This window comes from Monodon monoceros, unplaced genomic scaffold (genome assembly GCF_005190385.1).
Source record: "Monodon monoceros isolate NGI ecotype Baffin Bay Population unplaced genomic scaffold, NGI_Narwhal_1 Super_Scaffold_18, whole genome shotgun sequence".
In the NCBI taxonomy this organism is placed as follows: Eukaryota; Metazoa; Chordata; class Mammalia; order Artiodactyla; family Monodontidae; genus Monodon; species Monodon monoceros.
Genome location: NW_021703774.1, coordinates 25,779,240 through 25,795,317, shown reverse-complemented (window position 1 = coordinate 25,795,317; position 16,078 = coordinate 25,779,240). Strand labels below are relative to the sequence as shown.

At 42.6% G+C, this 16,078-nt stretch overlaps 1 protein-coding gene and 1 non-coding gene across 4 annotated transcripts in view; both read left to right on the top strand.

Moving 5' to 3' along the window:
• The window catches only part of EFCAB2 (EF-hand calcium binding domain 2), a 138,650-nt gene that overhangs the window by 94,820 nt on the left and 27,752 nt on the right, over positions 1-16,078 (top strand). For all 3 annotated transcript variants that reach the window (XM_029227803.1, XM_029227805.1, XM_029227804.1), the window contains one exon: positions 12,244-12,316. In XM_029227803.1, coding sequence (XP_029083636.1) covers positions 12,244-12,316 — 73 coding nt within the window. The remainder of the gene's footprint in view (positions 1-12,243; positions 12,317-16,078) is intronic.
• Positions 2,208-2,313, top strand: LOC114900103. The gene has a single exon (XR_003794725.1). It is a non-coding gene; the product is annotated as a U6 spliceosomal RNA (small nuclear RNA).

Here is a 16,078-nt window from a genome sequence, read left to right as displayed (position 1 = left end):
TTAGTTCCCGACCAGGGATCGAACCTGCGCCCCCTGCAGTGGAAGCACAGAGTCTTTTTTTTTTTTTTTAATTCAAGTATTTTATTCACAGTAAAGTGATTCAGTTATACATATATACATTCTTTTTCGTATTCTTTTCTATTATCGTTTATCATAGGATATTGAATATAGTTCCCTGTGCTATGTAGTAGGACCTTGTCGTTTATCCATTCTATATATAATAGTTTGCATCCGCTAATCCCAAACTCCCATCCATTCCTCCTCCACCCCCCTCCGCCTTGGCAACCACAAGTCTGTTCTCTATGTCTGTGAGTCTGTTTCACAGATAAGTTCATTTGTGTCATATTTTAGATTCCACATATAAGTGATATCATATGGTATTTGTCTTTCTGACTTACTTTGCTTACTATGATAATCTCTAAGTCCATCCGTGTTGCTGCAAATGGCATTATTTCATTCTTTTTATGACTGAGTAGTATTCTATTGTATAAATGTACCATATCTTCTTTATCCATTCATCTGTCGTTGGACGTTTAGGTTGTTTCCATGTCTTGGCTATTGCGAACAGTGCTGCGCGAAGTCTTAACCACTGGACTGCCAGGGAAGTCCCAAGGCCTTTCTTTGAACAGAGTAGTTCTGTTAAATAAGGAGATGAAGCATTATTTCAGCTTCATGTCATGGCTTTGCCAGAATAAGCTTAGTCTGTGAAAAAATGCCTTCCACGAGGCCAAGGTCTTTGTTTTGTTTTCTATTCTACCTGACACATAGTAGTGTTCAAAAATATTTATTGAATAAATAAAAATCATTTTCAAATCCTTCTTTGTTCCTTCTTATACATTTTTGAATTGCTTTAAACATTTTCTCATACTTAGCCTAGTGTCAGCTATTTCATAGAGGAGGTACCATATTTTGCCTATTCTTTTCTCCCTTAGAATTGCAGTTATCCTGAATCAGGTTTTCACTTTGTGGTCTTTTTGACCTTAGACTGCCCTTAAGCTGAAGACTCACAACCTAGCTCAATGCCACTGGCTCCACCTTGTGTCAGGAACATGATACTGCACCCACCAAAACGCAGCCTACCAAGAGCCAGCCTGCCCCTGGCCAAACATTTTAAGTGGTCCAATTGCCGTATGTAAATTAAATGATGATGCCACTATTGGACAACCTTATTGTGACTCATTTGTTGTGAAATGATTTCACCTCCATATCTACTACTCTGTATATAGTGCAGCTATGGAAACAAATTCTTAACCAAAGTTAAACCAGTATTTAACCACAAAGGCTCTTGGAGTTAGTTTGCAGTTCTTATCAATGTAAGAGAAATCTACTCTGATAAAAGAAATGTCTCTGCAGATTTTAAGGACTTTATTTTTTATAAATGTATTTATTTATTTTTTCAGCTGCGTTGGGTCTTCGTTGCTGTGCACGGGCTTTCTCTAGTTGTGGCGAGAGGGGGCTACTCTTCATTGTGTGGGTGGGCTTCTCATTGCAGTGGCTTCTCTTGTTGCGGAGCACGGGCTCTAGGCGGGGGATTCAGTAGTTGTGGCTCACGAGATCTAGAGTGCAGGCTCAGTAGTTGTGGCGCACGGGCTTAGTTGCTCCACAGCATGTGGGATCTTCCCGGACCAGAGCTTGGACCCGTGTCCCCTGCCTTGGCAGGCGGATTCCTAACCTCTGTGCCACCAGGGAAGTCTCTCATGGAATTTAAAAAAAATCAACCAACACCTCAATTTTGGTAGGGCTTTCAGAGAAAATGAAAATCAGTTGTTTCACTTGAAGTCCTTAAAATCGGACTTCACTGAAAAAAGCCCATGAAATTGATTTAAAAGGAAGAAAATTTTTTTTCCAAAAGAAAAAGTTTTTTTTTTTTTTTTTTTTACATAGGTTGTATTCGTTTCTGGTTCGTGTATATGGTAGAACACAAGTGAGTTGGTCCTAACCGAACACAAGTGAGTTGGTTCTAACCGCACTGGTTGTTCAGGAGATCCATCTGTCTAGAGATGGCAGGGCAGAAGTCACTTGACCTGTTGAATGACGTGGTTGGGACTCACAGGATCAGTGGTGTGCTGGAGTGAAATCATGTTGACTTCTACCAGCTCACAAGAACTGATGAGTAAGTTTTCAGGAGTCCTGCAAGCCACTGTCAAAACCTAACTCATAAAAAATAAGTTATATAAACTTACAAGTAAACGACACTAAAAGCAAATGTGCTCGCGTGGGCAGCACTTAGGCTAAAATTGGAATGGTATGGAGAAATTAGTGTGGCTCCTGCATGAGAGTGACACACAAAGTTATAAAGCATTCTATACTTTTCCAAGTTGTTCTATGTAAAATGTAAAATAAATATTTTTATTACCAGTGAAAAATAACAAAAGTAACAAATACTCAAAACTTACCACTTCCTAATTACTCTACTACGTTTTTGTCTTATTTATGCTCTGGAGATGACTTATGTCTCCTGTATGGTGAGGGTACCATGTGATGGTGTGCTATTGTGCATCTCTTCCCAGCTCCGCCTTGAGTGACGTCAGATTGGCATCTTTAAACTGACCGATAGAGATGCAAATGCTCCTGATCAGGGCTTTTCCTCCTGAGGAACCAGTTGACCACATGCACACTCCTGTACACAAATGAGTTTGTTTATGCCTTCTCTCTCTCTCTACTCTTCCAAAAGCCTAACAGAAAGACTTTAGAAGAAATTATTAAAATTTAAAAACTTTTAATTTTATTTTACTACTTTGACGTCAATATGTTTTTTAAATAGTTTTTTAAAAGGTGACTTTAATAATTTCAAGTACTTTAATAATTTTAATAATATTAAAATTATTTTAAAAGTTTAGTTTAAAATAATTTTTGGGCTTCCCTGGTGGCGCAGTGGTTGCGAGTCCACCTACCGATGCAGGGCCCGGTCCGGGAAGATCCCACATGCCACGGAGCGGCTGGGCCCGTGAGCCATGGCCACTGAGCCTGCACGTCCGGAGCCTGTGCTCCGCAGCAGGAGAGGCCACAACAGTGAGAGGCCCGCATACCGCAAAAAAGAAAAAAAAAAATTTCAATCAATTCACTTGATTCAAAATCTTATTCAGTAGAAGTTAAATAGGTTAATCAGCCTTAATATTATATATAATTCTATCAATTACTTTCTTATTTCATATTTTTATTTCATTTTCTAGTTCCTGTCAACTATCTTATTTCCTCTTATTTCTGAACTTCTTTCTTTTATTTTCATTAAGCATTGACATTTCTATTTCTTGCCTCCTAAAACTATATTTTCACCTCTTTCAGTGTTTTCTTACGTTTTCCTTTTTAGATCTCTTCCTTTTCAGACCTCTCTCTTCCTAAAAAATTAATGGTCTGGTCTTTTTCTGGCCTCTGTTCTTTCTTGCATTTCTCTTTTTTTCTTAGCTCACCTTTAGGAGCCTTACAACACATGGGGATGAATGTTCACAATATGGTTTTCTTCAGAATGGCCAAGGTCTCAGCCCCACCCAGATCCATCTTGAGTTCTTCAGAGCCCACCTGACCCTTCTGCTGCGTCCCGTGTTCTTGGCACTAGGATTATAATGTGAGAGGAGCCCAGGGGATCATTTGGTCTTTGGTGCCTCAGGACCTGCGAGAAAAAGAGAAGCTCCGAGTTACCTTTGCTTCTGCTGTCATTTCCCTTTACTGTCCTCTTGAGGACTCTATTTAGGAACCCTGGAGGCCTCTTGAAATATGATACCTCATCCGGTATCATTTGAAGAAAGAGCACACAAGAGAGGAAGGGGCTATGAGTGTTTAAACATCACCTCCCTTCTCCACCTCACTTGCCTTTGCATTATTTTCTTCTCCGTCACCCTCTCTGTGGCCTTTACAGGGCGGTGCAGTCAACCAATGGCCACAGAAAGCCACCTCCCGTTGAGCTGCCTTATGGGTCAGAGGCTGATTTGACTGTTCCGCTGGGACGTGCTACTCATCTTTAGAGAGCTTGAGCCCAGTGCTTGTTAGAGTCACTCACAAGGGGCAGGACAGGAATAAAGACACAGATGTAGAGAATGGACTTGAGGACACGGGGAGGGGGAAGGGGAAGCTGGGACGAAGTGAGAGTGTGGCATGAACATATATACACTACCAAACATAAAACAGATAGCTAGTGGGAAGCAGCCGCATAGCACAGGGAGATCAGCTCGGTGCTTTGTGTCCACCTAGAGGGGTGGGATAGGGAGGGTGGGAGGGAGAGGCAAGTGGGAGGGGATATGGGGATATAGGTATACGTATAGCTGATTCACTTCGTTGTACAGCAGAAACTAACACACAATTGTAAATCAGTTATACTCCAATAAAGATGTTAAAAAAAAAAAAAAAAAAAAAAAAAACCCAGCCCTTTTCCTGCAGCAGCAGGAACAGTTCCCCGTGCTGCCTTCTCATTGTTTGGTCGAGGGATGAAAAGGGCTCCATCCTTTTCATACGCTTTTCTTTTACCTGAAGGAATGGTGGACTGGTACCCAGCTCCACCTCTACTTGTACTTCATGAAACAGAACATTTTAGATCTATCATCTTGCTAAGTTTTCAATATTAAATTCTAAAATACTGAGGAAAAATGTTGTAACTAATATATTTTATTGTGAAACTGAGGGCGAAGACATCCTTAATAATCAGCTTTTCAAGCCAAAATGGTAAAAGTAGTATAACATGAAAGAACAAATTGTTTTATGAATAGTTTATACAAGGCAGAATTTCTTACTACTTTGGTTTTGATTATGAGAATGAAATGAAGTTTAAAAAACTTCAGGCTTATGGACGAATAGTAAATGGTACGCTGAACCCTTGTGTACTTTCACTTAGATTCACCAATTTTTAACATTTTGCCACACTTGCTTTTGATTGTGTGCACTTTCTCCATATATACGTACATATATATTAATATGTATGTACATGTATATATTTATATGTATGTATTTATGCATTTTATTATTATTTTCCTTTTGCTGGACTCTTTGAGAGTAAGTTGTAGGCACTGGGACCTTTTCCCTTAAATACTCCGGTGTGTATCCTCTGAGAACAAAAGCATTCTCTTTTATAAGCCACAGGTTTTGTGTGTCTGTGGTTTTTTTTTTTTTATTATTTTTTTTTACTTTTTTTTTTTTTTGTGTGGTACGCGGGCCTCTCACTGTTGTGGCCTCTCCCGTTGTGGAGCACAGGCTCCGGACGCGCAGGCTCAGCGGCCATGGCTCACGGGCCCAGCCGCTCCGCGGCATGTGGGATCTTCCCGGACCGGGGCACGAACCCACGTCCCCTGCATCGGCAGGCGGACTCTCAATCACTGCGCCACCAGGGAAGCCCGTGTGTCTGTGTTTTTAAAAATAATCTTAGAGTCAGACCACATGGGGAGAACTTTAAGAAGCCATTTGGCTCCTTCCCCTGCTTCTTGCAGGTAAATTCCTAAACAGTACAAAGTTGATATTTTCCAGGAGTGATAAACACAGATTCCTACGTAGAGCGGGCCTGTAATATAAGTGTGTGAATCAGAAGTGTAGGACAGTTCTCATGATATTTATGTATGTCCCCTCTAAACAAAGAAGCAAACCAATGCTATGCTAAACACAGCCTTATCTGAGGGCCACATTTGTTCTTTGTGTCATCAGTCTGTGAGCCCTGGATCTATCTTCAAGGCTCTCATAGGGTGGCATATCCACAGCTTTCTTTAGAAGCACCTTGTTATAGTCAAGAAGTTCTCCTTTAAGCCTAACTAAATGCTCAGCTGAGATGTATGAGAGACAGCAGTGTGCAGGGGTTAAGAGTATAGATTCTAACTTGTGTGTGTCTGAATCCCATTTCCACTATTTACTAGGATCTTGGGAAATGTACCTGATGTTTCTGTGGTTCAGTTTTCCTCATTTGTGAAACAGCAGTACCTACCACACAGAGCTGTTGTGAGGAAGTATTTTTTTCACATCCGTACGAATCATGATCGTGGTATAAGGGAGGTGAGTGAGATGTGAAGTCTGTTTTTTCCAGGAGTCTTAGAGGAGATGTCCATTCCTAAGCCAGAAAGCTAATTAATCTAGTTTTCTCACATCATGAGAGATTGTGTTTCTGTTCTCATCCCCATTCTCTACTTAGCCCTCTTGTCAGACTTCTCCACAGCTGCCGAGATTTCCCTGGTCCTGAGGAGGTCATTGCTTGAACCTATTGGCTATATGTGACCTCAGGCAAGTTCTTTAACGCCTTTGGGATTTAATTTCTTCATCTGTAAAATGGAGATAATAGTAGTACCTACCTCATAGTGAGATGAGGATTAAATGAGTTGATATATGCACTGTGCTAGAATGTGCCTGGCATGGAGTGAGTGCTGTGGAGCTGTGCCGTTAGGTATGACATGCATTCTCTTCAGTAGGCATCCTCCTCAACTGTGTATTCTGTACTTGTGGTCTAGATTTTCTTACCACTAGCACTCTTGGGGGCGGCGGGGGGAGCAGTTCTCTTCCTCTCTCCTCTGGAAGTGCTGTTATTAAGATACCAGTGGTCTTCTTTTTGTCCAAATCTAAGATACTTCTTATTCTCTTAGCCTTCTGTAATATTTTTAACAGTAGAGATCATCTTGCAAATAAGGGTACTGGGCAGGGGGCACTTAAGGGGGCTATAGGAAGAAGAGAGGGTCAGATGAAGATAAGGAAGGGAACATGGAAGCGAGAGAGAGACATGGACTGATTGATGGGTTGAGACCCAGTGATGGCAGGATTTTGCAGAGGGGTTAGGTGTGCAGTGGATGAGTGGGAAATGGAATCGACAGTTGCAAGATAAGTAATTTAGAAGAAGTATTGTGATAGCAAAAGGAAGCTGAGAAATAGAATGGTTGGAGGTGGTAGGGCACCTATCAGAAATTTTTTCAGGATAAGGAAGATATGTGAACGTTTTACAGCAAAAGAGGAAGCATCTAATAAAGGAAAAGAGTGAAGATGCTGAGAGAGGCAGGTGTGTCAAGAATAAGAGTCAAGACTGGAACTAAGAAAAACTGAGAGGGGTTAGCTTTGTTAGGAAGAGCACTTTGTATCCCTTCAAGGTTGAGAGCGTAAGGAAGGGGGTATGTACATACTTCTGAAGTGGTGTGAGGGAAGTGCCTGGGAAGGTGGTGGTATGAACTGGATGTTTGAGTCCTTCTCAAATTCATATTCATATGTCGAGGCCCTAACCCCCAATGTGATGGCATTTGGAGGTGGGGCCTTTGGGAGGTGATTAGGTTTAGGTGAGGTCATGAGAGTGGAGCCCCCGTGATGGGATCAGGGCCCCCAGAAGAAGAGGGAGACCAGAGCCTGCTCTCCTCTCCTCCCACCCTGTGAGGACACAGCAAGAAGGTGGCTGTCTGCAAGCCTGGAAGAGGGCGGTCACCAGACCCCGAATCCGCTGGTGCCTCAATCTCAGACTTCAGGCCTCCAGAACTATGAGAAATAAATGTTTGTGGTTTAAGCCACCTAGTCTGTGGTGTGTTGTTAGAGCAGCCTGAGCTGACTGAGCAGGTGGTCGGAGGGTTGGTGATGGTGCCAGCCTTAGCAGTTTTCATCTGTTCAGTGAAGGAGGTGACAGCGTTTTCTGCTGAGATTAAGGGAGTCAGTGCTTTGGAGCTTGAGGCAAGAGAGCCCTCAGAAGAGCTGTTTTGGGAGGCGTTTTCTAGGGAATCAAAAGGAGATGAAAGAAAGGATTGTCAGGCGACATCCAGGACACTTGATGCTGGATAGCATGAATTTGTAGTGGGCTATGGTTGTTTTGTTTTTTGTTAATTATTTTCTTCCAGCAGTGCTTTGCAGGAACAGGAAAGTAAAAGTTAGAGATGCTCAGGGTTATGGATCATTAGAGCAGGCAGGATGGAAGTTAAGGGGCCCAGAATCCAGGATGGTGGTAATGGTAATTTCGAATGGTTGACTATAGAATATTGAACAACCATATGTGTAGGTTAATTAATTGCTAAACACAGCTGTGTGAGTGAGCCCAGGGGAAACCAGTGGAGGAACCGTCCAGCCAACCCACAGAATTATGAAAAATAAAAACTCGTTGTTTAAGCCCCTATGTCTTGGGCAGCATGTGACCCAGCAACGGAAACCTGCAATGCTCTGCCTTGAGTTGGACAGCTGCAACCGGAAGCCTGGGGCCAAGGGCGCCGGTGCAGTAGGAGGTTAGGCCCTCAGGGAGTGGAGCAGGGGAAGAATGGAGAGGGGTTCTGGAGAGGCACACAGAGAATATGCAGCAGAGCCGGTGAAGCACAGGCTTTAGAGTGTGGGAGCGAGGGCCGGGCTCGCCATCTGGAAAACGGGTGCCTAGAGAGGCAGGTCGTGGTGGTGAGTGGCAGATAAGAGCCCGTGCCTCCCCGTTCACTCTTGGCAGAGGACCTTGCCTTTCCACACAGAGGCGAGGCAGGCCTTCATATCCCACTCCCAGCCACAAACTAGGCTTACAGATATGAAGTAGAGGACAAAGATGTGTCACATTTCTGTATTTTTCTAAATCTAATCAAATTCCATTTTCCCATGTGCCAAGACGAGGAAAAGGTCAACATTAGCCGTTCGTCGGCTTCTCCTTCTTCTCTCTCATGTTGCACCGGGATCCCAAGGCTGATGCAGTCTTTAGGATAAACAAGGAGAAGGAAGATCACTGTACTGCTGAGATGTCGAGGACTGAAGGCGGGGGTAGCATCGCCTTCCTCTGTGCCAAGTTCAGCTTCCAGAGCCCCGGAGCACAGAGGAAGAGGTTAGCTTTCCACAGGAGGCAGGGTGGGTGAGCTAGCAGACCTGTCGGTTGTGTGCAGGTGAGCTCTTGAGTTTTGTACTGTTCTTTAGGCCACTGGGAACGCATCAGCTGAAGGGTCTTTGCCCTTCTCTCTTACATCATCAGGCCTTTGTGTTTCAGGACTAGAGAGAAGGAAGTGTCTTGATGCTTAGAGGACATCATTAGGCTTTGTTTTCTGTGGTCTGCATAGGCAGAGTGTGACAATCCAGCTAGATGCACTCAGAAGAACAGAAGATGGTGATAGGTTCTTCAAAGGGAGGTAAAAAGAGGGACAGAGTAAAATTTTCTAAGGCTGCGAGGAGGATCCTGCCACCCTCTCACAGGTAGCAACTTGCTGGTGGCAGGACCTCAGATCGGATGGCTGTGTGGACACAGCACTAAGCACCTGGCCCAGCCCTTCCCACCTCCTCTGGAAGCCCACCTGCTCAGTCGACGGTGCCCTCATCAGCCTTCCACTTTGCACTGGCTCATTCCCATTGGTATTAAAACATGCTCACCTTTTTCTGGTCTTAAATTAAAAAAAAATCTTCCTTGACACCATGTCCCCCTCCAGACATCTCTTCTTCCCCTTCACTTTATAGATCCATCTACCTCAACCCAGTGCAATCTGATTTCTCCCCCACTTTCAAGTGAAACATCCTTGATCAAAAATCAGAACTGGGCTTCCCTGGTGGTGCAGTGGTTGAGACTCTGCCTGCCGATGCAGGGGACGCGGGTTCGTGCCCCGGTCCGGGAAGGTCCCACATGCCACGGAGCGGCTGTGCCTGTGAGCCATGGCCGCTGAGCCTGCGCGTCCGGAGCCTGTGCTCCGCAACGGGAGAGGCCACAACAGTGAGAGGCCCGCATACCGCAAAAAAAAAAATAATAATAAATCAAAAACAAAACAAACAAAAACAAAAAAATCAGAACTGATTTCCTTCTTCACTATATCCAGTGGACATTTCTCAGAACTTGTCTTACTCGACCTCCCAGCAGCATTTGACGCCAAAGATGACTCAATTTGTCCATCTCTTTCCTTAGCTTCCATGACACCACCCTGTCCTGAATTTCTGCTTTTACCCCCTGGCTCCTCTTCCCTGTGTCTAGTGTGGGGACTAGACCATTGTGTCAGTGTAAGTACTCCTCTGAGCTCTTCCTGGCTCGTCATCTCTTCCAGCCGGGATACTCTTCCTAGAGGAGCTCTTCTACTCCCATGGCTTTGTTACCAGATCTGTGCTTCCAGCCCAGATATTCTCCTGTGCATCCTTATACATGTCAAGTCTATGGTTTGCTTTTATCCCCCTTGAAAGCTAGTAAGTTAGTCTGTTACTGTTTCATAGATGTTGGCAGAAGACATGAGACCTGGGTCAGCGACAAAGGACTTCATTTAAGTATGGTTGAGGGACTTCCCTGGTGGTCCTGTGGTTTAAGACTCTACGCTTCCACTGCAGGGGGCACGGGTTCAACCCCTAGTCGGGGAACTAAAATCCCACATGCTGCGAGGTGTGGCCAATAAATAAAGAAATAAGGTTGAAAGTTTCTCAGAGCAGCACAAGGAGGGGATTGATTATGTTGCTGACACAGCACACTGTAATTCTAATGTTCTCTTTATGTACTGTACTTGTCTTTGCAAAGTGTGAACATGATGGCAGCTATTGCCTAGAAAAGCACCATCAAAGGAGTATTACACATCTAATTTAAAATTTTCTAGTAACCATATTTTAAAGAAGTAAAAGAAAGGGCATTTTAACAATATGTTTTATTTAACTGATATGTCTAAAATATTATGATTTCCACATGTAATTGATTAAAAATTTTTAATGAGATACTTTACATTTTTTTCACACTGAGTTTTTGAAGTCCATGTATATTTTTTACTTAGAGCCCATTTCAGTCTGGATTAGTCACATTGCTAGTGCCCCATAGCCAGATGGAGGTAGTAGCTACGGTACTGCACGTCTCAGGCCTGAAATTTCTCTTTTTCCCCATCCCACCTCCCTGAGATTTCTAACCTGCAAGGGCGTTCAGGCCTTTCCCATCTCCCTTCCTTACCCTCCCTTTGTTTCTGTGAGTTAAGGGAGCCTTTATTCTTGTCCTTCTGCGTCTGGAGTTGAAGCAGTTCTCTGATTCGAAAAACAGAAGGCCTAGGAGGTTACGGAGGGGATAAATCTGTGAATACTTCTCAAATTATATTTTTTGCCCCTGCCTCATTAACTGTTTGTTCTAATGTATGCAATAGCCCCGTCTGATGTTACAAGAACATTACTACATTGGTGTTGGCCAGTTTCATGGGTCATCTTTAGGGGCTTCTAGAGAGAAAGTATAATCTCATAAAATATTTTTGGTGTGTAGTAGTAGCATCATGTTCAGATTCTGCCTCAATGAGGGCTGTGGGCAGGAAAAGCAGTGCAGAGGTGTTGAGCCTATGGTGCTCAGGGAGATGTGAAATAGAGTTGGTGTGAAGACCTTACATGTTTAGCTGGCCTTCAGATCAATCAGTGAACGTCGAGAATCCTGTCTTCCACAGTTACTGACTTTAGGTTTTTCTCTTAAGTTGATACTCATCCTGCAGCTTCCTTAAGTAAAGAACTTAAAAATTCTTATTTAAAATATTTTCTCAGTAAAATAGTCAGCAAACATAACACCACCAATATTAGCCAGAATGGTAAAGAAGCTAAATATTCTAGTTAAGTGAATATTTGTGAAATTAACATTCAAAATGTCACAACTTTTTAATCATTTTAAGTGGAAATATTTAACAATCTATTATAAATCCTCTGTCTCAGCACCCAGGGAGTGCTGAATATAATTCTACTTTCCTTAGGCTATTTGTTGAATTGAATTAAATTACCATGGGGCGGGGTGGGGAGTAGCTGATATTCACTGGGTGGCTGCTGTGCCGAAAGCTGTGCTTATGTTACGATGGCTCTTTGCCCTTAGCCCCTCCCAGTCCAGTTCTGAGGATTTCAAGGGAGGTACTGGGTTTTACCTCCCAGGCAGGATTATGTGCACAGGGATTAACCTGCCCAGTCTAGTAAATTGCAGGGCTGGAGTTTGAACCCTAGCAGTCTGCCACTAGAGCTCATGCTTTTAGGTTCTCTGCCACTAATGTAGACTTCACCACATTAGAAATTATCATCCTCATTTTACAGATGTGGAAACTGAGGCTCAAAAGAATTAACTAACACTTAAAGCCAGTCAGTAAGTGGCTGACCTTTCTTTTTCTTATTTCTCCCTCCTTTCTTTTCCTTTTCGAGAACTTTTTGATTTGGGCCCAGGCAGGGCTTGCACTTCCCAGTCAACACAGATCCTTCTTTCTTCTTTCTTGGGTTCACTTGTCTGCCTTTTCCTTTCCTCAAAAAGTACCTTCCATCCTCTTGAGGCAATATTTATTGTATGACTTTGTTTGCTATGCTACATCTGCTCTGAAATAATTTAGAGAAATATAGCACTTGTCTTTTCAGAGTTTATATTCTAAAGCAATTGACTGCTTTTTTCCCCAGAGAGATCGGAACAATTATCAGGTCATTAGGATGCTGCCCTAGTGAAGGAGAGCTACATGATCTGATTGCAGAGGTAAGTAGGGCTAAGAAAGTTCAGTTCAGCAGACTCTCTGTGCGACTCCATCTTCTTGTAATTAAAAAAAAAAAAAAAAAATCCTTACGTGAAGTGAAAAATGCCCTAAACTACCAAATGTGCGTAGTGAAGACATTAGGACAGCTATATGAATTAGCAAATCAACAGGATCTGCAAGAATTAATATCAGATCTTGAAGAAATGTTTATGACCAGGTAATGCAATGGATCAAGTAAGGACCTCACTTTAGACATCACACACTTTATAATTAGTTGAAGAAAGGCCAGTAGATACAGGGGACTGACTATATGCAGAGGGAATATTGACAGATGAAGGAATATAGTAAATAACATCAGTTCAAAGGGGATAGAAGCAGTAGAGACTACAGAATATATTTGGGGAATATAACTAACTTTCAGAAGCAGTAGTAAATAAAATAATAACTACCTTGACATTGAATTTTGAAAATGCTTATTTGTAATAGTGTAGATGAGTTGCTGGAGGGAATTATCTCATAAAGCGGTGATGAACAGCCCAAGACCAGAGAGCTTCATGCCCTGTTTGGTTTTCCAGAAAAGTGTCCAATCTGTTTTCAAATACAGCTTTCAGTTCAACAAGGCAGAGGCGGGCTTCCCTGGTGGCTCAGTGGTTGAGAGTCCGCCTGCCGATGCAGGGGACACGGGTTTGTGCCCCGGTCCGGGAAGATCCCACATGCTGCAGAGTGGCTGGGCCCGTGAGCCATGGCCGCTGAGCCTGCGCATCCGGAGCCTGTGCTCCGCAACGGGAGAGGCCACAACAGTGAGAGGCCCGTGTACCGCAAAAAAAAAATACAGGAGCCAGCTTGAAGGGGCTCCATAGTTAAATCTATGATAATTTCAGCATCAAAACAAACAGAACAGGGCTTCCCTGGTGGCGCAGTGGTTAAGAATCCACCTGCCAATGCAGAGGACATGGGTTTGCGCCCTGGTCTGGGAAGATCCCACATGCTGCGGAGCGGCTGGGCCCGTGAGCCATGGCCGCTGAGCCTGCGCGTCCGGAGCCTGTGCTCCGCAACGGGAGAGGCCACAACAGTGAGAGGCCCGCGTACTGCCAAAAAAAAAACAAAAAAAACAAGGCAGAGGCCTGAAGAGAAAAAAAAACTACCTGGGCAACCATCAGGAGAAGAATCTTTTCAGAATTGCTTATCTAGGTATGTGGGTTTTTGTGGAGGCCAGGGATCAACAAAGAGGATAAGGAGAAAGGCAAGGAAGTGTGATTTTATTTATCTCCTTCCTTGCACCCAGCACAGTACTTGCTTCTTTAGTGTTACACAGAAGAGAAGGAGTTGTGACTCTGGGTGAGTCGCTTAACCTCTGTAAATATCAGTTTCTCCATAATGACACCTATTTCAGAGTTTGCTTCAAAGATAAATGAAATAATGTATAAGAAGACATGTTTTGGGCTTCCCTGGTGGCGCAGTCGTTGAGAATCTGCCTGCTAATGCAGGGGACATGGGTTCGAGCCCTGGTCTGGGAGGATCCCACATGCCGCGGAGCAACTAGGCCTGTGAGCCACAACTACTGAGCCTGCGCATCTGGAGCCTGTGCTCCGCAACAAGAGAGGCCGCAATAGTGAGAGGCCCGCGCACCGCAATGAAGAGTGGCCCTGCTTGCTACAACTAGAGAAAGCCCTCACACAGAAACGAAGACCCAGCACAGCCAAAAATAAATAAATTAATTAATAAACTCTTACCCCCAACATCTAAAAAAAAAAAAAAAAAGACATGTTTTGAATCCTAAAGCACATGGAAGATTAGAAAGATGACTCTGTTGCTCCACGTTAGCATTTTGATAACTAAAAAGAAGTACCAGTTTTTCATTAGCATTTAAATGTATTCAGTAAAGCAGGAAATTGTTTTTTCATTTTGGGATCCAGTAAAGGTATTATTACTGAGCAGAGGGGGAAAAAAATCTGTTTTCCTTCATTGGTCCTCACTGTTTAAAAAAAAAGGTTTTGATCACTCCCGTAAAGTGACCATCATCAAAGCTAGAATTTGTGTTAGAGAGAGGAAAGTTGGCACTGTGGAAGACCTAGGAACTGGAAGATGAATTTACAGTGAAATCATAATTATTGTGTGTCATTGAGTAGAGTAAGGGAGCAGTAATGAAAATGTCTCTGAAAGTCAGTAGATGAGAAACTTTAGAGCCTAATTCTTTTATGGTTTGCTTGTATGTTTTAATCTGTAGCAGGGATCAGAAAACCACAACCCCTGGGCCAAAACCCCTGGGCCACAACCCCTGGACCAGTCCACCACCTGTTTTTGTAAATAAAGTTTTATTGGAACACAGCTAGACTAATTTACTTACATATTATCTATGACTGTTTACTTACTACAAGAACGGAGTTAAGAGACCATATGGTTTGCAAAGCTTAAAGGATCTGGCCCTTTACAGAAAAAGGTTGCCAACTCCTGATCTATAGGTTTCTCTGGCAAAGTAGAGCAAATACCACATCTAGTGTCAGGAGATCTAGGTTCAAATCCCATAGCTACCACTTATGACCATGTTGCATTTGGTGAGCCACTTAATCTTTCAAAGCCTGGTTCTACATCTGCAAAAGGAATGCAACAATACCATAGTGTTTTTATGAAGATTAAATTTAATAACTGTGAGGAATCAGCTGTTACTTTGTGGGCCCTCTGTGCATGTTTGGATTTGCTTGCTCTGTAGGTGGCTCTCTACCAAAATGCCCCCGTGGGTTTGGGTAGTTAACCACAGTAGGTGCTCAGGTCCCAATGTTTTATTTTGTCTTTACAGTTTTCTTAGGTACATTGACACAACTTTTGAAAATTACAGATATTTAGAACAGTTATGGACCAGTAGGGATCACTGAGCTGTTTAAGCCCACAAATGTTTTTCTGTAGTTGCTCAAACACAGTTTATTCAGATTAAATTCTAGCCAAATGCTTAAAAAGCTTTAGGTGTGACTACCCTTTTTGAAGTTTCCCAAATAACTGAGAGGAAAAAAGCACGTAGATATTTGTATGATTCAAATACATTTAGAAAATCAAAGCTACATAATAGTAAACATCTAGGGGTAAATGTCATATTGCTAAATGCTCTGTCATAGTTTCAGAACTGAGATGTTTCTGCCTCATTTGCTCTGAAATGAAATAATGACTATGTTTTAAATTCTTCTGTAAAAAATTGAAATCTGTGTGTGGTCTCTAGTTGTCATTTACTTGAATTTTAGTGTCGATGCATACTAACTTTCAGCCCTCCACTTCCTGGAGATCAACTTGAAATCTGATGTATCTCTTGAAATAGATCATTTAAAAAATCACTCAACATTGATCCCTCCACTTAATATTCTGTAGTTAGCCACTTGCCCCAAATAATCTCTGCCTGTGTGGAATATCACAAAACCCAGCAACTGTGAGAAAGGTTAATACAAATTTTGCCAACATACATACAGTTTACTAAACAATTCTTCCTTTAATATTAATTTAGAGCTATCTAGGATCTTCAGTGTGCAAGAGCTGGGAGGAGATAATGGCATTTTAGTACGAGTGGAAAGGATATTTAGAGGTCTGCATCCTTTAAAGTTCAAACCTAAGTGGTATTATGGAGAATTTAAAGTAATTATAAAGGAGAACTAAAGGATGTTGGGAAAATAATACCATGTTGGTGAGATTATTACATTGCACAGTAATTTAAAAAAAGGTCAATTCATCAGGAAGTTTTAAAAATCATAAATGTATTTTTAAAAAACAGAAATGGACAG